Source organism: Neodiprion virginianus, chromosome 2 (assembly GCF_021901495.1).
Source record: "Neodiprion virginianus isolate iyNeoVirg1 chromosome 2, iyNeoVirg1.1, whole genome shotgun sequence".
NCBI lineage: Eukaryota > Metazoa > Arthropoda > Insecta > Hymenoptera > Diprionidae > Neodiprion > Neodiprion virginianus.
Genome location: NC_060878.1, coordinates 4,217,896 through 4,245,018, shown reverse-complemented (window position 1 = coordinate 4,245,018; position 27,123 = coordinate 4,217,896). Strand labels below are relative to the sequence as shown.

Here is a 27,123-nt window from a genome sequence, read left to right as displayed (position 1 = left end):
TTATTCCTCTCCTTCTGCGCCTTTTGAAGAATTTGCCGAGACGGTACCGCCATATCTAGATCCACGTGTGTGGGCGGAAAATCTTGTATACGTAATGCCAACATGTCTTGTTTATAATATACGCGGAAATATTATTCATACATGTAAACATAAAGTTTGCGCGCAGAAAATTGAACCGTTACTCTGAAATTATTTCTGTATTATTATATCAATGTAAAATCGCGACTTCCAGACTTAATATAATCGTAATAAAATATACATGCACGTGGTATATTATTGTCGAATTATGAAACTGTCGATGTGTAATATCGATGAAACAGAGACAAAATTTATTCATTACACGTTCATGCGTAAGGTGTATAAGGTATGTAAGTACGTGTTTACCTATGCGTATGTAAAAGCGAATGTCAGCCTACGAAAGTCAGGCGCAAACTGCGAATACACGCATATTGTATACATATACATGTATACAAGATATAAGTGTAGAATATTGACACGGAAGAAAGAAACGAGATTATACGTGTGTCGCATTGGAAATCAGTTTTTACCTCGAGTCAGCGGCACGCGAATTTAACACACGATCGGAAGAGAAAGAGGAAAAGAAACTTGGAGGAAAAAAAAAAAAAAACAACAGCATTTTATTTTCCACGTTTGTTCTAAAACACGAAAATTTTTTAATTTTTGCGTTACGATAAATGTGACGAAAGAAGAAAAGTAACGTGATATATCGTCTGTGTTTTATAGGCATACATATGTAAATGTTGTAACGAATGACGTGATAAATCGATAATGATGATAACCGCGTACATCGTACGGCGAAAAAAGGAACCAAAAGCAAATATTACACACCAAATACATGAATGAAGAATCACGCACGAGGTGCGATCACCCGGCTATTTTCGATCTGTGACCGGTCGAGAAAACGAAAAACAAGAGAGAGAGAGAGAGAGAAAAAAAAAAGAAAAAGAAAATCAACATTCACCTTTCTAAAAAGAACGATAAAACATAAGGATAAACGAACATTCGTTACATCGTTGTACCGGGTGAAGGTCTCTATAAATTAGAATTGTGACTGAGAATGGAAGAGGAGAGAGAAAGAGTGATAGAGAGAGAGAGAGAGGGGGAGAGAAAGATAGATACGTGGAGGGATTAGAGAGTAAATGACATACGAAAACGCGAGAGACAATATTTGACGAAGCATGCGTTCATCGCTGATGCCAGTATGAACAATAAGTACCTCATATTACGTAAAAAAAAAACAAACAAGCATGGGCCATCAAAAACAACGTCATACCATTTTATGTTCCAAGAGGAATCTTACCTCAAAAAAAAAAAATAAATAAATAAATAAAGGAATTCCGCTCTCTGAAACCCATTTTTGAGACGATCCGTACCCAAGTGATTGAAATCCAACGACAAGATGAAATCAACGTGAGGTCAAAATTCATATACATAATATAGTCAACTTCATAATATGCTCTGAAGTAAGTCTTTCACGTTTCATTGTATATAAAGTGAAGAAATTTCGGAAACTTGACGGAAAAAAAAATTCACAGTACCGAGAAATCGTCGAATATTATATACTTGAATACCAAGTGTAGGAACATTTGGCGATGTCTGAAATGACGTCATTGAATCACCGTGCATGGCATGGTCAGCCGGTTGTGTCCTGAACGGATGGCGGTCATATGGTCGAAGACATTGCACGACTCCGGTTAGTCACGAACGTGTTGCGAAAGGCGGCGACTCCTAGGGAGTCTCATGAGTAACGATTGGCGTGAATGCGATACGAGAACGCGAGTCTCTTAACGTCGTATGCGCAGAGTACGAACACACGTTTGAATTCCTTGGAAGGAAACGTGGCTGACCTAGCCGTTGAGAGCAGCAGCTGCACGTTGTTGTACGCGAACATGGATGCATACCTAACTCACACTCCCATGGATCATTATCTCGGAGGGAGCGAGCAAGGTGTACCCACCGTTTACGGACGGTAAGAAACCGATCAAAACCTGATCTAATCCCGGGACTCCTACCTTCTCCGATAAGTTGTTGTTGACACACTCCTCCTCCCAAATGGGATCGTCCCATCCTCCGGATGATCCGGAAGATCCTCTACGTCCCGTGTCCCACGAGTTTCTCTTCAAGTTCTCGAGCGAATCGGTGGAGAACCTTCTCCGATCGAAAGAACCGCGTCTGTTGGCGTTAAGAGAGTTGTTCAAAGTCTCTCGCCTAGACGGTACGTCTTTCCTCAAGTTCCCGTTGAACCCAACACCCCGAGTGTTGTCGGGTCTGAGAGTGACGTTCAGATTGCCTCTGAGACTGCCGTTCGATCCGGCGATGCAGCTCTTGAGGTTCCCATTTGCTAACGGTGTCCTGAACAGACTGCCCTGAGAGTTGCCGAAAAGGCTCTTAAGGTTACCGTTCGAGTTTCCAACCGACGTTGGTGGCTTCTGGAGACTGGTCATTGACTTTGCTACGTAATCCCGACGCAGAGGACTGTTGTAGTTGGAGGTGGTGTCCTTCTTCAGGCATCCCATCGACCTACCGATCGGATCACGTCGCAGTCCCGTACCTCCGATGGTGTTCGAACCGTAAACAGAGTGCGGTTCTCTCCGACTTGAATTTATGGATCCCATTGAAGCGCCGAGGGGATTTCGACGAAGAGTGTTTGGAAACGACGAGGGATGAAATTCCTGTCTGCTCAACGGAACGCTCGTCGATCCTGTCAGACTCTCCTTTCTGTGGATGCTTCTGGTTCCCGGATGCTGATGCATCAGAATACTGCCCAGCGAGCTCCTTCGACCAACGGCGCAATTCTCCTTCGCATTTTTCCCATGAACGTCACAACATCTACTGACCTTTTTCTCAACTGTAATCCGCAGGTCACCACCACCACCACCACCACTACCAGCACCATTCGCATTGTCCTGTTCCAATTTCACCTCCCTGAATAACGCCTCGAGACGTTTAATCGCAGCCTGAGGATTCGCCGATGACGACATAATTTGAATACTTCGTAGTCTGGGTTTCAGGTTCAGAGGACAGTCCACGTTTCACGGATCACAACTTCGTTTGTGACCATCACTGTGTGGTCATGGTTACAATAATCTCGCGTTTCGCAATGACTAGAAGACCACTGCGATTAAAATTCGAAATCGAACAACGCGTCGCGATTTCGGGAGGCAACCTGACAACCAACGATGTCGGACACGTGAAGCGAGATCGGGCAATGAGCCGCCAACAAGAACCGGCGAAGCACAACTAACTCGGTGTATCCTCGAGCCAAGTGAGAGAACCCTGACGCGTCTAGATCGCTGCGGCAAAGAGCCCAACTCGATCTGCTCGAGCAACGGAGTAAGTAAAGAGTTAAAACATACAGCTCAACTGCTTATGCTGGTGCCGCTGCCGCCACACACTCTGGGAATCCCCGCCCCGCGTCTCGATCTCACAAGCTTTGATCATTGAGCTGGTTGTCCTCCTCTGGAACTGGGGACGCCATATTAGGTCAAGCTTATGGCTTTATATCGTCCACCGACGGAGGATAAATATCAGTGTAAAAATGTGAATAACTGTATAACAAACGTCCACGAGCAACAATCGTGATGAGTAAAAATATGCGGGATTATAGAATACATTTACAGACACGTGTACGAGCATTATAGTTTAGATGGTTTCAAGATGTGTCAGAGCTGATCGAGAGGTTTGTATAACGACCCAATACTCCGATCTACGGACACACAGATTAGATCTGGATCATAGATAGATAGATCACGTTCTTACACATTAAAAAACAAGAAGAAAAAAAACATCCAATTTTAATTTATCTGGTTATTTATCAATCTAATTCGGATACGAAATTGTGGACCTTTGAACTATTATTATCATTATTATTTTTTTCGTAGCGCGGTCATTTGATTTAATTACAAAGCGAATCGTCGATCGCTGATTAAGATATTCATCGTTAAATTACGTCTTGCAACGTCATTTCAAAGCTTTTCGTGTTGCCGGAAGTTGTTACGCAAAAAGTAATAGAGATACGCTAATCGCGTTTAAAAGTCCGCGTCAATAACAAGAGATAAAATTGGCGAAGCTAATAACCATATATAGATCTTCTCACCTGAAAATTTTCGCCAAGGTCGACTGTGTGTGTATAATATGGACACGTTTGGCGATGAGTAATACAGCCTCACGTACATGTATATACACATTTATATGGGTATAGTTTATATGGGCTAGCGATATCGTCATTAGTTACGAATGTATGTATATTTACGTACGTACGTGATAGATCATAAACTTGAGCAGCCGCGTGACGATCATCACCATCCAGCTGTTTGTCATGAACAAACTAAACGAATACTTTGAAAATCGACAAGAATATTATGGTAATATTTTTTTTTTTATTTTTTTTTTATCAAGTACCGTAAGAAACGAACACGCTACTTGAATATGAATTTTATTTATTACCTAGATAACTAGATAAGGTGAGGAAGTTATAGAATTTTATGTAATATTTTTTTTTTTTTTTTTATGTAATACCGGGACAATCTTACGAAACTCGAAAATCAACCGCGCATGCGCCAAATAATTAAATCTCATTGGTCGGCGAAATCTTCCCGCAGCGATATTCTTGTCCGCGACGCAGGCGGGCCAACCTACGCAAAATGTGGACGTTTCGAATTTTCAAAGAGCGCAAGCGTTAAATTCCGACCGTTCTTTGAAGAATCAACTTTTCGACCCGATAACAAATGCTTCCCAAACATTTCCGAGACACCGCCTCGATTATTCGAGATTCTAACCTCGAAAATTCGCATCAACCGCGTTGCCGGCAGAAAGAGTTTGACAGCCGATAAAACTCGCGCATGCGCGGTTCATTTTCGAGTTTCAAGAGATTGTCTCGGTATATATTTTTATATATGTACGTTCGCAAAATTTGACTAAAAAAATTCAATGGTGTATTTAAAATCGTAGAGAAAGTCAAATTTAATTCTATGAAAGAAGATATTATTTCGCTTTTATCTAGACCGTTTTCAAATTTCGTCATTGAAGATTAAAAGATAAAATATACATTTAGCTCGATTAATCGCGTTTAGAAAATTTTCTAGGAATAGTAGAAAAGAAGAATATCGGAAATCGAAATTGTAATTAAATTAAATATCTCCGGCAGTGAAAAATTCTTGCCAAATTATGCTATTAACACTTCTGTTTTTTCTTCTTTTTTTTCTTCCTACTTAGCGATTAGACAAGTTTCATCGCTTTCCTGAGAACGAATCGCCGGCTATCCTATAAATCCAAATTAGTCTGCTGAATGGCAAACACATAAATTTGAAAAAGCTTCGAAAAGTAATAAAAACGGAAACCGAATCAATGAAGAAAAAAAAGCTATACACATCAAATTCACATATTGATTGCACGATCGTAAAAATAATTTCGAGGCACACTTTTAACAAAAACCGTATACGTATTACATCTACATAATTGTAAAACCTATCGTAAAATTGACTACACTGTACATATGACCTACGTTAAATAATAATTATTCCCACGTGAATGATGACGGGATTAACGTGGGATTAGGAAAAAAATAAATAAAGCGTAGTCGATATTTTTTCACGGTTTACTTATTTTATTTTTCTTTATCTATTCCCGGAATACACGGCCGTAATAACACAAAGCCGTCTATTGATGTTACCGAATTGCGTAATGCGTTATTTTGCCTTATCGCGGTAATCCGACGCATGCTTTATACGCATGAAAACACGGCTTCGTTACTTGCTAATTATCTGGACGGTGGTAAAACGATTAGCAGTGTTTTATGAAAGTTTTTAGTTAAACAAGGCTTTGACGTCAATTTATCGTTGCACGAGCGTTAAATTTTTGCAACAGTTGCAAGAAAATATAGTAACGGTGATCGTAATGAGAAAGAATAATAACGGATACAAGAGTTTCCGGTAACAGCTAGAAAACTAATTTTCATTTTCTACCTACCTAATTTTTCGTGTAGAAAAAAAAACATTTTGTTCTGATAAATACTATTTTCACATTAAAAATTTCCGTGCGTCAGATTTTGATCTTTAAAAAATAGTATTTAGTCGTTGAGGAAGCTGGAAATTTATCGTAGATACTCATTTTTCGAAAAGGTGAAAAACCAGATCTTACACAAGGTTGAATATCTTGAAAATCGTGCGGCAATGAAAATTTTCTACAAGGCACCAATTCGAAGAAAACATATAAGTTTTCAAATGCTACCGTACAGGGTTCCGTCCCTTTTATAAAAAAAACGGTTATCAGAATTTGATTTCTTACATGTTAATTAAATGACGAATACAAAATCTCGATACGGCATCGCTTAATAAATTCCCACGTTGATTTCCTTTCACGAGGTTCAAAATATTATGTTAAAAACTGTGATTTCACGAAGTGGGAGATCGACAAAAAAAAAAAAAAAATATAGTTTTCGTTTTTATTTTTGAGGCAGTCTAATATACATATATATGTATTATATATATATATGTCGTTCAACTGGCTGCAGCCAAGTGGGACACGCGAACGTCGTCGGCATTCGCATTCGTGCAATTGAATAAACCGCAAAAAAACCGATTTCGCACATCGGTGACACTTTCACAAATTTATACGTACCCACATACATGTATTAGGTATATGTATAAAGTGTAACCTGATACCGAAATTCGAGTGCGGTGAACATGAAACAATTTTCTAGGGTAAATTCTTTCCCCTATTTCAAATGTTTCGTTCTCGGGTATAACACTAGTTGAAAAAATTTCCTTCCATTCAAACTCCGTCAATTAATTATTTTAATCCCTGGATATTTTCTCTGAATGAGTGAAAAAAAATAAAATAAAAAATTTCAACGATTATAAATTAGGCAATCACAAGTGATCAGAAATTTATTTTTAAAAATTTCACATATCCGTAAAATTAGATTATATACCGTTTAAATCGAAATTGTAAATATGTATTAATATAATGAGAAGGATAAATTTTTCTTAACATACAAGTTCTAAAACTATTGCAGTTTCTAACCGTAGCAAAAATAAATCTGCGCTAGAGTAAAGAGCGGCAAAAAAGAATATATAAAAAAAAAAAAAAACGTAATTCAATCCTAAGAAAATAATTTCATTAATTTTCTTAAACGGAAAATGAAAAGGAAAGAATCATTGAATATATAATTGAAATAATTAATATTGAAGGTTTTGAAAAACTTGCAAACATATAATACAATTTAATTCTCTGTGATACGCACGGAGTGTATAAGCAGAAGATTTTGCTCAAAACTACAGGGAAAAAAGTGGGACACATCAGGTTTTTTGATAAAGTATACTTTGCAAAATTAAGAATTTACTGTAGAATCTGTAAAACCACTGTGCCCAGATTAAAATTTGCCATTTTTTTTAACCAAAATCCCCGACGCGTCCCTCCTTTTTTTCCCTGAAATTTCCAGTAAAATTTCATCTCTTTCTTCTCTTCGCGCGTTGAACGTAATTTAATTCGCGAATGAAACCGATCACGATGTAGACATTGTCTTCGCGATTAGAAATCGGCATTCGCATGCCTACCCACACATACACAGATAAACACGTACGTATAAATGGCAGAATGTCACGGATCATGGAATGCCTAAAGACTGTCTTTCGCCTCGATTATCCGAGCATCCTACACGCCTGCGCTTATAACTTCGCACATATGTACAAGGTATGTACAATATGCATGATATAACCCGTAAGGTACAAGTGCATTACACCCATAGATCCCCGTGAAATAACGTGAACGCGTTACCGATTCGACCGAGTACGTATTCTAACTGCGGCTCGGTGCGGACCGTTAGACATTTTTTTAATTTTCCTTACTCGTCATTTATGCTGCCGTCTTTCCCCCCCCCCCCCCCCCCTTCCAGCACCGTCACCGTTGAATTATAAGGTGAAAAAGTGAACAAGGCAAAGGAAAATGAAGAAAAAGTTGAGTAAAACAGGTGTCGTTAGAAAAACTGTTGGAATATTGTTGTTAAATTTTCGCAACAGTTGCAAGAAATCATAGCAACGGCGATCGTAATGAGAAATAATAGTAACGGATACTAGAAAACTAATTTTCATTTTCTACCTAGAACTGTATTTTGTCGATTCTGGTAAAAAATAAAAATATTCAAGAACCGAGCGGTAACCGGAACTAAAAATTTCTCTCGGTGCATCACGTTTAATCGAGGCCTCGAGGTCTAAGGTCGTAAGGGCAATTTAAATATTCAATTGCGATTTCACTTCCGGACTCATTTTCTTTCACCGATCGATCGGAGTGAAATTTTTCTTTTGTGAAAGATCAAGGATTTTTCTTGATTCTTAATTTGATTCATTACCGTTTAATCTTGCTTCTTTCTGCATGGCACGTTACATCGGATATAACGTTGTAAACAAAAAAAAACCGAATAAAACAAGAAGACAACATTCTCGGAGATTCGATTATTTTCCAACTATCCGGTTAATGTGTAAAGTAGATACCTACTTGACCGACGTCTGGCGCATACCTGACGATCTTCTGTAATCATTGCGGTTTGCAATTTATTGGAACGGTATTTCTAGTCTCGAGCAACTCCGATTAAGTGGCCTACATGTAGGTAATGCATACATCTATAAATTGAAGAATTTTTCGCATTCTGAATTTTTTTATATTTTGTATATATATATATAATATATATATACATGTATATTTTTTTTGTCTTGTTGTTATTTTTCACACGAATACGTTTAACCGAGTTTTGATCAACTTATATTCCGCAATGAATATATAAACGCGTGACAGATCGGAGTCGAGAATTCCAACGCATCGTAAATTATTCAAAAGTTATGATAATTATATTAGCAACCTAAAAATCTAGACCGGCATTCATAAATTTTTATTTCATCTGCGCAGTGACTGGTGTTGTTGTCGGTGTTTTTGCTATTGTTGTTCTTTTTTTCCTTCATATGTTTTTTATCTTCAAGACTTTTTTTTCAAATTTACTCAAATTTGGGTTCAAATGCACCGTAAAAAAAAAAAAACAATCGATAAATCGATTAATTTTTACCGATTCAATCGAATCTGGTTCGATTATTTTTAGCTCAATGATCGTAGCCAGGAAAAAGGGAAGAGTTTCTTTTTTCTCCCTATCGACGGACAGATTGACGTGTAGGAAAATAATAAATCTCCTTGCACGGCTAATCAGCTTAAACGGCAAGTAAAAAAACGGAATTACCGTAACAGGTGGGTGTGCTTAATTAATTGCAAACTCTGAGAAAGCTTCGCTTACATTATATTTTACTCGACCGACAAATCATTGATGGACTGACGCTCGCGTGTGTCTAACACAACGATTCGTCATTCCCATCACGTAGGTATACCCGTATAACCAAAAGTCTAGGATAGATACCAGAAAAGAACGTCGTGAAACGTCGCACGCGTCGCATTGATAATTAACCGTCAAATCACGCGTGGCCAAAGCGAAGATCGTGTGATTTTATGTACGACTTTGAATCGATCGGTGAACGAAAGTAATTCGGTTATTTTAAATATTTTCCACAACAAACCTGCGGGAAAACAAATTACGATTAACTAGATTTTTCCAATTTTCCAATATCCTTATAACTTGTTTCAACACTTGTGCGTCATCGGCAGGAAACTTTACGATTTACGTGACATTCGAATGCGTAATTATCTGTGGCGATTTCCCGGACAGAAAGCGTGTTGCAAAATATCATTTTGAAAATGGAAAGTCCAGCGCCGATTGCGTGCAAAATATAAGAATCCGGTAAAGAAATCGGGATATCTCATACATTAAATATGACGTAAACGGTATAAAAGTAAAACTAACGAAAGAATAAATTGCACGGTATTATAATCCCTGCTATGCGTATGAAAAATTGAAATGTAACAATGAACTGTAATTGTAATCAAATTACGAACGTTTCTTTCAAAATAATCACAAATACCTGATCAAACTGATCGCGATTTTCGTTTCACATTGTATTTTGAATATTTTTTCAAACAGTTCTGCTGGATTTATAAAAATTCTGTTTTTGAATGATTGTTGTTGTTTTTTTCTTTTGCGTCTTTGCAACGCGTACGAGTTTATGAATACAGTCGTATCGTCTTGCCAAGGTGAACCGGCGGCGAAGCGCGACCGCCGCGTGGGTGGAAAACCAACGCCTGGTTATTATATCTAAGGTGTGTAATTCAATAACCGAACAAACAGCCGGAGTGGAGTAAAGAAAAAAAAAAAACAAAAAAGAAGAAAAAAGTAAGAAAGACAAAAAAAAAAAAAAAACTTGGTATAATTTGAAATGCGTTGAACGTATACGTTCGCAACGATCTTTAAAGATTAAACATATTATTTAGAAACGGGGAGTAAAATTTTTTCATTGCGCAGAATTTGATATACAATTTATATTTCCTTGGTGATTTTAATTTAAGTTGAAGATTCGAAGAATTGAAGAGAAAATTTATTATTCCCGAAGGATTTCGAATACATGTTTCGTTTCACGCGAATCGACAAGACAGATGCAGCGGAAAAAGAAAATCGGAATAAGTACAGATTACGTAGATGAGTGAAATTTCTTGAATTATTATGCTCGAAATTTAATTTATATTACAGACGTTGGTGAATTTTTTTTCATGAAAAATATATTAGAACGTAGTTGCGGTGATATTTAATTCATGCGGGGATATTAAAAAGTGCACAAGACATTAAATATTGCAAAATTCGCGCGCCCACAGATTGAATTTTTTTATACTCAAGAACGCAGAGCTGAATTTTATTAATTACGGTTTTACAAACTAGATACGTATAACCGTCACCTATAATCATCACCGATGATGCCCACAGATTCCGAGCTATTCGAATAAAATCTTTTTATTCATATTCATCGTGAAACTAGAAGATGATAGGATTAAAAGCCGGTGATTAGCAGTCGAAGCTTTGAATAATAATCAACGACGCCATTCGATCCTGCACCCACATATATACTTGCCATTTTAGGGCTCTAAAAACAATCAACAGAACGCGTAATCTGCAGTTAAAATATGTATGACAATAACGATGATTGAATAAACATACTGCGCGTAATGAAGTATTTTCGTTACGCATGCATAATAATCGCGGGATTGCAAAATTTTTACCACTTTAACTAATGAATGGCAGAATAATGCGCGTCTTGAAAAATTATACTTACAAATGCAAAAAAAAAGGAAAAAAAAAACAAAACGATACAGCGTCAGTCGTTATTATTAAAGTGATGATCGAACGTTTACGTGCGCTGGCATTTTTTCATCTCCTTTTCTCGATATTTTCGTGTGGGCTTCAACCGTACAATTTATCACCGATATCACACGTATATTCATAATATGCATGTACTTATATTAATCAAAACAATAAGCTATTCAAAATTTTTTGGAAAATTTCCCTACCTCTTTTTGTAGTTTAAAAATGAAGGATGCATGCGTTTGTGAATTATAACGCGTTAATAATTAGTCAGACAAACGTTTGGATGAAATATTCTTTAGATGAAAAATCTAAATTATGTGACGTGAGCTTTTTGCAATGCTGAGGGATTTTTTCAACGAGGGTAAAAAGCTGAGCGTGACTCTCGGGAATTGTAACCAACGAGAATAAAAACTATGGTAACGTAGAGCGTAATTCGGAAAATTTTTTCCGACGATCGATAAAGTCAGCCAGAGCGGGGGTAACTCCTACCCTCAAACGTTCTAGAAAAAGGTTTGCGTCTGGGCTTTTACCCGGTTGCGCCGGGTAATGTAGGAATTTGTACCAAGAATATTATTTAGAAGGAAAATCTAAGGAGAATTCAAGGAGATGAAAAATATATCATGTGATTTTTTCGCAAACAAGCAATCGCGGTTCGGCCTAATTTAATTAATTATGGAACCTGCAGAAAAAAGCTATAAAAAGGTTTGTGTCTTAGCTTTTGCCCGGCTGTGCCGGTAATGTAGGGATTTGCATCAAGAATATTCTTTACAAGGAAAATCCAAGAAGAATTATATGACGTAAGTTTTTTGCAAATAAGTAATCGCAGTTTGGCCTCATTTGATTATCAATGCTGCGGAATTGTAACTCACCTCAGGAAAAAACGAACTGAATAGGGAAAACAACCATGACCGAGTCTCTGCACGGTAAGTAGGGATTCGCGGCGATTCATTTTACACAAGAAAAACGAAATTAATTATTTCAAATTTTAACGAAATTAAGCTGTTGAAGTGTCATTCATCATTTAATTCGTCATCACAGCCAAATAATACGATTTAACGTAAAGTATAACGTTAAAGTTAGAAATAAAACGTTAATACTTCTCTGGATGCATTTGAAAAGCAAGTCTATTTTTCCTTTGTCGGTGTTTCGCTAGTTTCCTAATATGTACAGCGAATCGAATCATTGCATCCATTCTTAGAAACAATTCAACCTTCGAGTCCAAATCGGTTATAAATGCGTTGAAAAATTGTTAACAAGTTGCGATTGATGAATTTAAATTAAATCGACGCAATTGAAAACGTAAATCAATTTTGCAAACATTTAGAAAAATTCTTTAAAAAATCCTTGTTTTTTCTATCAACAAAAGTTTCAATTTACAAATTATTAAAAACAAATTTCCCCTTTCTATTCCTATAAGTAACTTGCACTTGCGCAGTTCTGGTTATTCTTAAAATTCCCTGAAATACGTGAACGTGCAACATTACAAGTAGAAGTAAATGAAAGAGACAAGCTGTCAAAATATTTATCCCCAATCTTAAATTCCTCTACGTGTTTGCATAGTTGAAAATGTGTTGCACATACTTTCGGCAATACATCACGCGGAGATAAAGAAGAAAAAAAGTTTTTCGTTATCGCCGTTAGTCATCCGAGACTAAAAGCACATATTCTGTATTATCTTTCATCCAAAAATAGTTATCGAACTCACGATACGTTGGATGCTTTATTTTTTTAAACACATATTAGGCACATAATTTACATCGAGAATGATGACTCGTCGATTTAATTGCACGGCAATTTGCAGTTTGTACTTTAGATAGAAAAGGGGTGAATCGAACGACGATAATCCGATGACAAGGTATACGAAACTAGATCATGAATGTAACAAGGTCGACGATTACTGTTCGTTATACCAATTATAACAGACGGTGTAATAAATTGAGTAGTAATTATCAATGAGGATCAATTATTACGGTAATTGTGGTAAGAAGCGTGGTGTTCAACTTCTCCTCCGCACTTCTACGTTTCAACTAAACCTTCCACATCCAATTTCGAAGTAAAAAAATCATCGTCGAGTGATAAAACACAAGTTTTTTTATTATAAGTACAACTGCGCGGTCTGTGCAATAAAAATTTTCGAATAAGAGGTCGGCATATAACTCGTAAAGACACAAATGCATTGAATAAACTCTTTGACTGCATTTCCCTCACGCTGTATATAATAATAAAGATAAGAACTGCAAATGCTCCGTGAAGAAGAACCGTAAAAACGTCGACCTAATTTTGCGTGCACGATTTTTTTCATATTACTTTTCCTTTTTCTTTTTTTACTCATTTCTTTTACACGACGTATTTCTCAACGCATTTCTTTACAACGCGTATCCAAAGCTATCATAAATTGTGACGTACCGATCGTAGAAGGATCGTTGACTCCCGTCTCTATACGCGTATAATTGTCACGTTTCGAAATCGTAACCCCGGCGATCTCTGAACTAGCATCGACGATATTATCACATTTAACGTACGCACAAAAGTGTGTCGCGGTTTGTTGTTAACGGACGCGATATACGTGCGAGGATAAAAAACAGTACGTCCATTTATAATTGAACGTCGTACTTGAACGCAAAACGACAATTTATCGTTGAGGAAAAATCGACAGGTAATAAACGAAATTGCAAACTGTATCGCTGATTGATCTTACCTTGACCGCAGGTTTCACAACGTCGTAAATTCCATCCTGTAGTCTTTGTTCGTAGAAATTATTCGACGTTGAGTTCTGTCGTCTGTAAAATTGATTATATAAACAAAAAGAGAGAGAGAGAGAGAAAAAAAAAAGTAAAGAAAAAGAACGAGAAAAATTTAGCAACGAGATATTTGTACATCAACGACTCGAACGATTCTAACGATAAATTTCAATTTCAATGTTTTTCCTTTGTTCTTACATTTTTTTAAAATTCATTCTCCTTTTTTTTTTTTTGTTTTTTTTTTTTTATACTTACGACAAAGGATCCGTCGTTCCATTTGTGGCCGGTTTCGGCGACTGGATTCCCGATCTGCTCGGTGTGCTTGAATGAACAGGCGACGGTCCTTTGCTGTTCAAAGGTTGTTTCATCCTGAAACGTAAAAGAAGCGAAAAAAGAACATTAGACAAGTTAACAAAGTATCAATAAAGAAAAATACTGCAGGTAAAATGTACATAAATATACATATATATGTATAAATATGCGTCAGGTTGTTACGTGTTACACATACGCAAATCGTATAAAATGTTGGTATTGCACAAGAAAATCTTGTTCAATTCCACGCGTACGTTCATGCGTAACTGGGTAACCGACATTTGTATGAATGTAATATTCATACTTTCGAATACTCGCAGTCAATCAAGCGCAAGTTTGAAATTTGATTGATAAGACAAATATTTGTTTTCCGTAACGAAACGATAAATAATTGAACGACGCATCTTCTTTTCTTTCATTTACTTTTTTTTTTTTTTTTACTCAAATTTATTAGCGAAAATTCCCTCGCTTTTGAATTTATATAACACATCGCCCTCAAGTTTTGGAGAAAAATTTTTCTTTCCGGAAAAACTAACGCACGGGTGAAAATTTATACCGTTTACGAATGATGTCGATGAGTTTTTTTGGTCGCTCTTATACGTCGCAAGGTGAAGAAATAAAAAAAAAATTGGGAATTCAGAAAGGTGTAGAAGGAATAAAGAATGATCGAATATTCGAGACGCCTCGAGCATCACAATGAATTTCCGTTTCCTTTTCCGTTTCAAACATCTGCGCGCGCAGCTTGAAACCAACAGCAGTGATCGCTAAACAATCTACTGTTGTATTATAACAGGTTGTATCGTATTATGGTACGAATAGTTCCTCCGAGCGTGTATAGGCGCAACATCATCATAATAATAATAATCATCATCATCATCTTCTTCATCCTTACCATGAATCGCTTACGGAATGGAGGTATATATAATATCAGAATAATTTTTACAGACAAGTTGAAAAGCCCGTTACCCTGCAACCAGGTCCGCATGCATGCGTCGCCTGTAACGCTGGCAGGCATTGAATTCCTGCGGATTATACGCTGAGAAAATACACGAGCGTTGTCAAGGATGGGAATCTTCGGAGTAGTGGAAGTAGAATAAAAAAAAAAAGGAAAGAGATTTTGGATCTAAAACAATTTTTCGTGGTCGAAGACCGTTTATTTTTATGAGTCTGCGTACTGCGACTTTTTGAGAATTTAAACTTTGAATGCGGTTTTCTTCACTTTTGGTTTTTCAAACTTGCGCGCAAGGTTTCTCCTACGGTTTCCGAACGATTCACCCGAAACTTTTACAAGTTGGTTTTTATTCAAAGTATTTCTCACGCATTGTCATAGGATTTTGCCAAAATTGTCAGCTGGAAGTGAGATGTCCTAAATTCGATGTTGAAGAACGGTTCATTTTTTGTCATTATTCTAAAAAATGATATATTTTCTTTCAAAATGAAGATATTGAAAAAATCCTACGACTATTTTTTTGGCATTCGCGAGTAGATTATGCCAGGAAAGTTCGTATTCCATGCTACAAATATTAAGCGAGAAACCTTGCGCGCAATGAATTTTCGCCTTTTTACGCTCTATTAAAATTGCACACTGTGCATCACCCTGATAAATTTAAACGAGGATCTAATGAGGGCTAATTTACTATGAAAACGATGTAAGAAATGCAAATCTAAAACCTTTATAAATTTCTCAACCTTTTCCTGCGTGAGAAAAAGATTTACTAAAATTCCTGCAACGGTGAAAAAAAGGTGAACAAAAATTGAACAACATCCTTACTATGTACGTGATGAAAATGAAGCTCTCAACAAGTATTAGCGAGATATGAAAAATTTCAAATTCCCTTTTAACATGTTTATAATTGAGGACGTTCGAAATGATTAATTCCTTGTGATTTTGATTCGATTCAAAAGTTTTTGTACTCATTTGCAAAGTCAATTTGCTCAATAGATGTGGTTGGCTGAGGTTAAGACGAACCTGCAGGTTTTCGGTTTCGAAATTCCAGGGGTCATAAAAGAATGAGATCTGAAATTCCAGCAGGTCATTAGTCAAACAGAAGGCGTCATTTGTTTGCAAAAATGACTCGCACCAGGCGGGGAGTTTAATATTATTATTATTACCATTGACGTTCGATTTTTCATTTGCTTATTCCGAAAGCTATTTTCAGTCATGCTAAAACAAATTTCTATCACGAGTTATGAATAACATGACTCGAGTGGCTGCAGCGATGCTTTCCCTGGTCAAAAATTGCTACTATTACGAATATTCAAACATACTATAAATATAAATTGTAAATATGCATAGTTTTTAGTAAAGAATTGTTGATTTTCGTTAAAAATTGTAATATCTCGTAGATTTTTCACTGAAAAAATACAAATTTTTATGAGAAACTACACTGAGAGAAATTTTTTGTTCCGGTTACCGCTCAGTCCTTAACTATTTTCATTTTTTACTACAATCGAAAAATATAGTTCTAGGTAGAAAATGAAAATTAGTTTTCTAGTATCCGTTACTATTCTTTCTCATCACGATCACTGTTGCTATATTTTCTTGCAACTGTTGTGAAAATTTAATTCTTAACAATAACAGACGTTAAGGGCTTGTTTAACTAAAAAAGAGGAGTGAACCTCACAATTACAAAAAATGGATCGACGATAGCGCAAAATGGTTAGGCGTGCCTCGTTTTTCGTAATCCCAACAATATTCAAACAACTTTTTTAACCATACCTGTCTTACTCAATTTTTCTCAGTGTACGCATGTTTACATTTTCGTACGAAACGTCCGAATATCCTTAAAAATTCGTGTAAATCATTTTCATCAGAGTCGCCTTTTGTACGTACGTAGAACGATAAGCAGCAGCTGCGTCACGATGTTCAGTGTCAGAGATTTGCTTGTGCACTGCATATAACGCACAATTGAAATACATACGCCCATTGTTAGAGAACAAAATTCCTGGAGTACAAACAGCCGTGAAGCTTGTTCAACGGATATGAGTCAGCCACTCGTTTAGTCAGTCACCGCAATCAGTGGATCGACATTCTTTTAGGCGATCCGAGATTTTCTGTATTATACTTTAAGCGCGTTGGTAATATTTAAATAACAATTCCGAACACAAGCGTCGATGATATTGCAGATACCTGCAATCGATATGCCGAGAATTGATCGTTGCGCAGAGATTTTAAGTGGAAAATAATCAGAAAGTTTACTTGACACAATTTAAGACCACCTTCGAGCGTTCCAAAATATTCTTAACGGTCACGAGTGATTTAATAAGAGGTTAAACGTGACTTGAAACATGTCTCAAAGTATCTTTTTGCGGTTCCTAACGATTTCATTGTCACTTGAAAATGGCTCCAAATGACTTTCAACGTATTTAGCTGTGTTGCAGAGAATTGAAAATGAGTTCGTGTTTAATTAATTACACTCTACGTGACTTTCGACGAGTTTGAATAAATTCCATTGACTCAATTACGCGAGTGAGATACGATTTAGATTTTCGGAAGTACCTTTAACGATTCTGAGACAATTTAAAATTGTTCGTCAAACAGGCTGGCTACAAATTTTTGGAAAAAAAAAAAAAAATTAAATTCCATGACATTTCCAGGTTTTCCATGACTCAAGATCCAGTTTTCTCTGATATTTCCCTTGTACTAGTAAGTTACTACAACCTAAATTGTTCAGCTCGTTAACTTTGTATTTGGTTTAAATTCAAGTCGAATTGAAAAATAAAAATATATGTAATATACAAAAAAGTTGATATAAGGTAAAATTTTCTTTTCTCAAAGTGAAAAAAAAAAAATTTGTTAACCCAAAAAACTATTTTCAACTCCTATGATAGAAAACTGATATTTACAATTTTTTCTATTACCAAACCAAAAATTTTCCATAACGTTTTTTAAATTCCCCGATATTTCCAGATTTATTTTCCAAGTTTTCCAAGCATATGGCCACCCTGTCAAAACGACTTAACGATAATTGCGTACGACTTTATTGAATCTGAAATTCCTCTTGTACAACTTATACCTTACAGTAAAAGTAAATTTCTCTCGAACGTGATTAATAAAGTAATTACTTTAAACCTGCTTTCTAACAACAATAACTGAAAACTCGGTACACTAAGAAAAATTGAAATGAATTTCTTACAGTAACTGGAAAAATTCAGTAGAACAGGTATCGTTAAAAAAAGTGTTCGAATATTGTTGAAATTACGAAAAACGAGGTACGCCTAACCATTTTGCGCTATCGTCGATACTTTGTTGGTTATTGCAACGCTGAATCAGTTTCTGAGGCTTACTCTACTTTTTTAGTTGAACAAGGCTTTGACGTCAATTTATTCTTGCACGAGCGTTAAATTTTCGCAACAGTCGCGAGAAAATCTAGCAACAGCGATCGTAATGAGAAAGAATAGCAACGAATACTGGAAAACTAATTTTCATTTTCTACCTAGAACTATATTTTATCGACTGTGGTAAAAAATGAAAATAGTCAAGTACCGAGCGGTAACCGGAACTAAAAATTTCTCTCATTGTCAGGGTACGTAATAACAACGCGAGCGTCAAAAGCGTGAGTAAAACCATACAAGAGTGTAAAATTTACCGTGTAACACATGGCGGCGTTGAGCAAACACTTCGGCTGCTACAGGTGCTCGTATGACTGTTTTGCTTACTGTACACCGGCCGACTGTTCACGGAGACGCTGACACGTTCCGCTATACGAAAACGCGGTGTCGTCGGCTTGTGGTACATCATATTCACCAGTCGAGACGATTCCAAAATATTGCGTGAAAAATTTTACAATATTTATCACAGTGTAACGTCCCAATCAACGTTTTTCCTATCTCAAAATCCGATTTCTTCTTTCTCACTTGTACAAAAATATTATATCCACACTTTCGTTCGGTTTCATTTAAAAAACAAACATTCAACTTCAGAATATCATAGACAATATTTTCACGAGATATAATCTAGACGAATAGATTCGTACGACCGATTTTATACGGTAATTTTTTTTTTTTTTTTCAAACACTTTTCACTGCAAGCTTGAAATCCACTTGTATATATATATATATATTATATGTATATATATATATATTTGAAACGAACGAATCACTGCACAGAATTATTTATACGTCAATCACCATTATTGCGACACCATGTATAATAATACATCACGTCACGTACAAGCATCGCATTATCCAATTGTTTTCCAGCAACTATACGCTGCACGATTTTGCGGTCAATGAAGCATCAGAATAACGAGTAACGTGAGATAAATCTAGATTCCAGACCGTCGAGTTGAACAGGAATTACGTTTATTCGATGAGGATAAAAATGCCTCGCTTATCCAATAAACTATGAAAATGAAAAAAAAAAAAAAAAAAAAAAAATGGCGTAAAGATATAAAAATCGATGTGAAACGAGTTTAAATCGGTGAAAAATGAAAAAGAAAAATGCAAAACTTGTGTATTAATTATACAACCGATATCACTGACTTTTGCACAGGAAAAAAAACAAAAACAAATAAATAAAGTCGTAGAAACAAAAAACGTGTTCTTAGATTCGTGTCGGACAGACCGGTTCCAATCGTCAACGCGAAATGAAAAATGTAACGAAACTTGACACTAGCCTCGTTCACCCGTTTTACAAATTTGAAGAAGATGTAAAAAAAAAAAAAAAAAAAAAAGAGCGACGACGAAACAATAAATAGAAATTCACGTATCACCGAACTTGGCGTATTTGATCGAACCGAAACTTCACCGGCCGATTAACGAAACCGCGATGCGACAGAGAGCTTTTCGGGTTATCACCGATATGCGATTTGTGACCGACTCGACTGTCAATAAGTATGACTAATTGTAAAATAACACAGCGCCGACTGACAGCCAGGCGAGTGGCGAGTAGCCGGAGTCTTTCTGACAGGACAGGAGCAGCTGACTGGGTTTCGAAGCGTTGCCGGTGTTCGAGTCCGTATGACGACTATACGGAACCCCACGAGCTCTGCTGCTGCACCGGCGTCTCTTCGTACCGAACAGAAACAGCAACAGAAACAGAAATTAACAGCAACTGCACTCTGCGCCGCCCGATGCGCAAAGAACATCGGTGGCTTTGTGCGCTAAGATGCAACGGGTGTAATCGTCGAATCCAACTCTGAGGAGTTTTTTTTTTTTTTAACGGAAGACGAACGATTTGTACGACACTGAAACGAGGAGTTTGAAAAGTTGCGAATGCGCTGAATTCCGAATTTTTTTTTTTTTTTGCGGACGATACATCAAAGTTTCGAAAGTGCGAAGATGAGAGAATTTTAAAGTCTGAAATATCGAAATTCCAAATGATCCAACATTTTTCGTTCCGTGAATTTAACTTTTCTTTCGGATTTTCGATATTTTTACGTTCGGGATTCTGATCAATTTTGATTTTCGGTTTTTCGGATTTATTTATTTTTTTTTTTACAACCACTCGTTGTGTAAACTACGCCGCGTGAGTATATTTTGATTTTCAGAATTTTACTACATCGAAGCTTTATTTTTCGGAATCTTGCATTCGGGAACTTTGTCGTTTCGTAAAAGTTTGATTTCTGTACTTCAAGTTTCGCAACAAGGTAATTTCTCGACTATTCAAATTCGAAACCGCATCACCGTCCTCACGATTATCTTGTTTAGTCTCTGATCAATCATCTCGATGGAAGTAGGAACGTTAATAGTCGGTAACGTTACCGTAACGATGCATGTTTAAAAAAAAATCGTTACTTCGCAACTCTGATAATGTATAAAATTTAGTGAACCACGATACGAAAAATATACTCATATTTCGTAAAGTCGACTCCTTCGAAATCATTCTAAAATTACGTCTTTATAATTTTTTTACCTAATGATGTTTCGTTACGTCAACTTCAGCCTCGTACGAAAGTTCGGTTTTAGTTTCGTAACGTCGATTTTGATCAAAATGAAGACGATAAAAATGAAGAAAAAAAAAAAAAAATGAAAGTATATATTTTCAATTTTCATTGCTTCCAAAAACGAATTCAATCCATAAACAACTATGCACTTTAAAAAAAAAAAAAAAATTTTCTCTCCAATTTTTTCTCTTCTTTATATTTTTGGTTAAAGGTACTTACAGACTTTTTCATTAATTCTCCTCTTAAAATTGAAACACTTATCTATACAACGAAAGAGTTCAATTGACGTATCAACGCGATTCGACGGCATATCGAAACGTGTCATTCTTCACCAGTATCTAACTAAAATCATGAAATAATCGCCACCACACTCCTACTCTCAAGACTTACAATTAGCCCTGAACTTTACGACTATGGGACACGAGGTGTAGAATTTCGAAGTAGCGAGCAGTCGTCTCGTCTGAAAATGTTATATTACGTGAATAGGATGAGGTTTCGAATTTCGATACAGGTATCATCGCGTCGGATTAACGGATGCTCGGTGATATTGTTACTGCACGTACGTAGATTGAGAAAAATTTCATTTGTTAAAGTAACCAGAAAAATTCGGTAAAACGGGTATCGTTAAAAAAACTGTTTGAATATCGTTGGAATGACGAAAAACGAGCTACGCCTAACCATTTTGCGCTATCGTCGATACTTTTTTGGTTATCGCAACGCTGAATCAGTTTCTGAGGTTTACTCTACTTTTTTAGTTAAACAAGGCTTTAACGTCAATTTATCGTTGCACGAGCGTTAAATTTTCGCAACAGTTGCAAGAAAATATAGCAACGGTGATCGTAATGAGAAAGAATAGTAACGGATACTGGAAAGCTAATTTTCATTTTCTACCTAGAACTGTATTTTTCGATTGTGACAAAAAATGAAAATAGTTAAGGACTGAGCGGTAATCGGTACTAAAATTTTTTCTCACGATCGGTGTAATAACAGAAATCATGACGCGCAAGTGCAACAAAACTGTGATGTAGTCACAGGATTGAAAAACCCGACAATTGCGATAAACTGCATCGAATTCACGTAGAAGAAAAAATCAATTCGATGGCTGAATGAAATTTAAAAAATAAAGGAAAATAAGAAATCGTTGCGTCTTTGCCGATTATATTCTTATTGTCGTTGTTTCAATTTTTCTTTTTTCTTCTTTTTCTTTTATTCGTGTATTACAGACGTAACGGTTGCGTAAGATAGACGATGAAATAAGTGCGATTGCCTTGTGCAAGCATGCGTGCGTGCATACCGCGTGCAATTATGATAATGGCGTTATTATCATTGTCGTTATTATTATTCGCGTAACATCCGAGTTAAGTATGTACCTATAACAATATCAGGCTTCCTAATAAATCTTTCAGCCGAGTTTTATAACTTTTTTTCCTCCTAATACCGTAATACATATTAAATTCATTATAAAATTTTCAGAATATTTATGTATAATAATCTGTTGTTGCTAATGATAATTAACTATCGATACCCATGCATGAAATTTTCACGTCAATGAGCTTTCATGTTCATTCTTTATGTCAGAAATCTCAGCCGATAATTATATATATTTTCATTTTTCTTATTCATCTTTTGAAGTTACGAAATCTTCATCTTCTAATAAGTTCAGTGTCGAAGATTTTTTATGTCTTATAAGATGTCCTGATTTTTTTCAGATTTTAGAAAGTCAGCTTTTTTTTTTATTCCAGCATCTAAATCATACGTCAGAAAATTTTTTAAAAAATTGCTCTTGCGTTTCTCGTCGTGTACTTTCATAAAAAAAAAAAAAAAAAAAAAATCACGAAGCCAATCCGATAAATCGACGTAGAATCTTGATCGAGATGTCACGGAATGCCCTACATATAAATGAATTCTCGAAATATAACGCGACACGAGTTGAGCAAAAACAAAAAAATAGAGAAAGAAATATCTCGTTAAACGAATATTGCGTTCATCCGACAGAATCTCCGAATTATGTCGTTCCCGAGATTTTAATCAAAAAGCCTTAAAAAGTAGCACCCAACTCGCCTCTCTTCTTCTTCTCTCTCTCTTTCCCTCACACTCTCTACACGTATTTCTCTATTTCTGTCTAGTTTAAGCAACGGTGTAATGCGCAGCACGTTTTACGGTATATTTTTTCACCGAATCACTGCACCGCAGCCATGTTGTAAACGCAAACGAACAAGTTTATTACACGCGTCGTATGTGAGTGGTGGTGTGAAAATAAGAAACAAAAAAAAATAAAAATAAAATGAGAGGAAGTGTCGTCGGAGCTAACAGAAATGACACAAAGAAGAAAAAAAACCCATAAAAAATCGAACCTCTTTACGGCATTTCGAAATAAATTTTCTCTAAAATACTGAGAGAAATTTTCAGTTCCGGTCACCGCTCGGTCTTTAACTATTTTCATTTTTTACCACAATCGAAAAATATAGTTATATTATACCTCGTTTTTCGTTTTAATTCCAACAATATTCAAACAGTTTTCTTTACCGATATCTGTTTTACTCAATTTTTCTCAATGAAGTGACGCGTTAAACGCATTATTTTTCCATGCTCAATGTACATCTCACGATAAGTATTATATTTTAATTGATCGTTGAGTCCGCAGAGAAGGTCTTTGTCGCGTAGATTCGTCGCGTTAATTATCGCATGTATACCGTATGTACCTAAAACATATATACACGCTAGTTGCTCATGCATATATTCATTTACACGAGTAGAACTTTGGCTACGTAACGGCAATCCCCGACCATGACTTCATCCTCGAATTTTTTCCCGTCAAATGTGTGTATATATATATATATATATACCTAAATACACTACTGTGCAGGCATGCAAAGCTTTAATTAAGTACATAAGCCGTAAACGAAGAGGCGAGTTTCACTACATATTTCAAGTTCAAGTGCCTCAAGTGCAGTGCAGTGCCTGTTTACTTTCAAGTTTATTCCATTTTTTTTTAAGAACTTCGTAAGAATGCACTGGGACATGTGAGACAATCATAGCTGCGCGATCATATCGCAGTGCGTTGAATTAAATAATAAGGTATGAATAAATGATTAGATTAAAGGTGCGGGGTTGAAATTCGGGGTTTCGAAAAGATCGGAAAGCGTCGAATTCGATTTGAAGAAGACAAAAGAGAAGAAGATTAAAAAAAAAAAAAAAACATTTGTTAAAACGGTACAAACATAGCGTGCGGTTCTCCTAATTAAACAATTATTATACTTGGCGTTGCAGTTTCACGTAAGTTGCATTATTATGATAACGAGTTGTATAAATATTGTCTATTCATACACAATTATAATACGTTTTATACAGAACATGGCTGCGACTTAACGTTCGTCGTTACATTTATAACGTAAAAGGCAAAATTTGCAACGCTACAGCGTCGCGCTTCGCTTTGCTTTGCGAAATATTCCAAGAAGAACTCTGCTCGGATATAATATCTGCACGATCTGCGAAATGAGAAATTAGCGATGCCTCGTTGCTGCGATACGTTGAATTAACTAACTAACTAACGAACGAACGAATGAATGAATGGCGCGTCTATTTTCTCCGTAAAAAATGGACAAAATCGCTTGTTTTAGTTCAAATTCAATAACCACTTGATGCACTGAGAGAAATTTTTAGTTCCGGTTACCGCTCAGTCCTTAAATATTTTCATTATTTACCAGAATCGAAAAATATAGTTCTAGATAGAAAATGAAAATTAGTTTTCTAGTATCCGTTACTATTCTTTCTCATTACGATCGCTGTTGCTATATTTTCTTGCCACTGTTGCGAAAATTTAACGACAATATTCGAACAGTTTTTTTTAACGATACCTGTTTTACTCAATTTTTCTAGTTACTGTAACAAATGAAATTTTTCTCAGCGTGACCATTTTCTTTTATCGCAAAATATGTTACATCAAACCGCATAAAATATGCCTCGTACAACGATTTAAATCCGGTTTTACATGTACTGTTAAAAAAAATTTGTCTCTGAGTGTAATTATTTACCATAAATGTATGATCGAAGCTACGAAATGTGAATTATAGATTTCCTAATTTCGAATCGATCGGCCTGTGCTCGTTAAAAGGCTGTAGTTATTTACAACCAAACGATCGCTTCGTCTCATATTACAACTGGTTCGCAAATTAATGTACATACAACCACCAAGGTTGCTATAAAAATAATAAACACGGATGATAAATGTGTGAAATTTCTCCAATCTTCGCAATTAAGTTCGATCGAGAATAATTACGATAAATTCTTTCAGATTTTAAAATTTCTCGACGTCATCGCGAAGCTTGATGTTTATCAATTCAATGTTACACATTACTGATTTATATTTCAACGTTATTCGTAGGCAAAAAAATCCATATTCTCGAATATTTAGTGAGATTCATCTTCTATTCAGTGAAAACTAAAAAATCATAAATGGAGCATTCCATGAGAAACGTGTGCTTTGTTAATTCGTAATTTGTTTTTTTTTTCAACATCACAAATGATCAAATTAAGTAAATGGGTTATTCCATTACAGTGCTGACTCTAAACGAATGCTAGTGTTTTGTTTGAAATTTTGTTTTCAAATTATGTCTGATTGAAAAAATGATTTTTCATTTGTTTTTTATTCACTGAAACGAAGATAAATCTCGCTAAACATTCGAGACTATGGATTTTTTTTTTTTACCACAAACAACTTCGAAATAAGATTCAGTGCAAAATATAGTGAGTGAGAATGTTTTTTGAATAATTTGCATCGTGAATTTTAATTTTTTTTTTTATCTTATTTTGGTTTTCACCCCATATAAGAACCATTCTAATACATATACACGTATTGACACGAATGATGACAATCATTGTAATATACCTGTCAATGGAATGGCAATTTAATGGTAATATTTTCATCGCGTCACGCATCCGCTGACATTATATATTAGGCGTTACACTTTTATACTCATTGTCAATGATGGCCAACTGCGACACGAACGTCTGTTTAACAAAGTGTAATATACCTATGATCGGTGTGTAACAATCTGTCGCTAATTCGTGGGGCATTGTCAAGAACGAGAGATGATGGTCTGTGATAAAAACCGTCCAACGATACGTCTTGGAATTTTACAAAAGAATCAAAATCAGTTACGATTTGAATTACATCGATCGAAAATTCGTAAAGAATAATACTTCGTCACGATCGTGTAATATTTGGTAATAATTGAATTATTATTGAAATAAACTGATACAAGTCAATATTTAATGCTGAGTTATATTTTTAACGATTCATTTTTATAATATTTCTGCTGCAATGACTTAATTTTCTTTTTTCTCTTTTTACTTTCAATTTTCATCTGTACACCCGAGTTCTTGAATCAAAATTTGAGTATCAACGTATAATAATTCGGAACGCGAAGCAAAGAGCTTTGAAAAGAAACGGAAAAGAGTAATCTTGTTCTATTTTGTGACTATCGTTATTGTTTTTTTTTATTTTTTTTTTTTTTTACTTTTTGTTTTTTCATACTCGTTGTCTCCATTAGTTTCGTGCAGCTGAAAAAGCATCCGCGGTTTAAATTGCAAAATTGGCCCATTTGCATAACTTTGACATAATCGCGACACAGTCGGTTGTAATTCGAATTAAACGAACTATATACGAGGCATTCCATGCCAACTCACCGAGCTCGTTTCGTATACCATTATAATTTGAAACTTTAATACATGTATAAATATTAATTTTTTTTTTTTCTTTTTTTGAATATACTCATCGCCTATTATTATTCATATTTACGGAAATTCCGAGAAGAAGCGCCCCTCCGAAAAAAAAAAAAATAAAAATGGTACAACTTGCGTTGAAATGATTGAAATAAAATGTTTCAATTCCTCTGAAAGAATATAAAAAAAACCAGAGTCATGCTCCCGTCCT

At 35.8% G+C, this 27,123-nt stretch overlaps 1 protein-coding gene across 4 annotated transcripts in view; it reads right to left on the bottom strand.

The window, feature by feature from the left end:
- The window catches only part of LOC124296943 (WD repeat-containing protein 47), a 101,634-nt gene that overhangs the window by 36,496 nt on the left and 38,015 nt on the right, over positions 1–27,123 (bottom strand). For all 4 annotated transcript variants that reach the window (XM_046747413.1, XM_046747411.1, XM_046747409.1 and 1 more), the window contains exons 4-5: positions 14,245–14,358; positions 13,947–14,028 (exon numbers count right to left, since the gene is read on the bottom strand). In XM_046747413.1, coding sequence (XP_046603369.1) covers positions 13,947–14,028; positions 14,245–14,358 — 196 coding nt within the window. The remainder of the gene's footprint in view (positions 1–13,946; positions 14,029–14,244; positions 14,359–27,123) is intronic.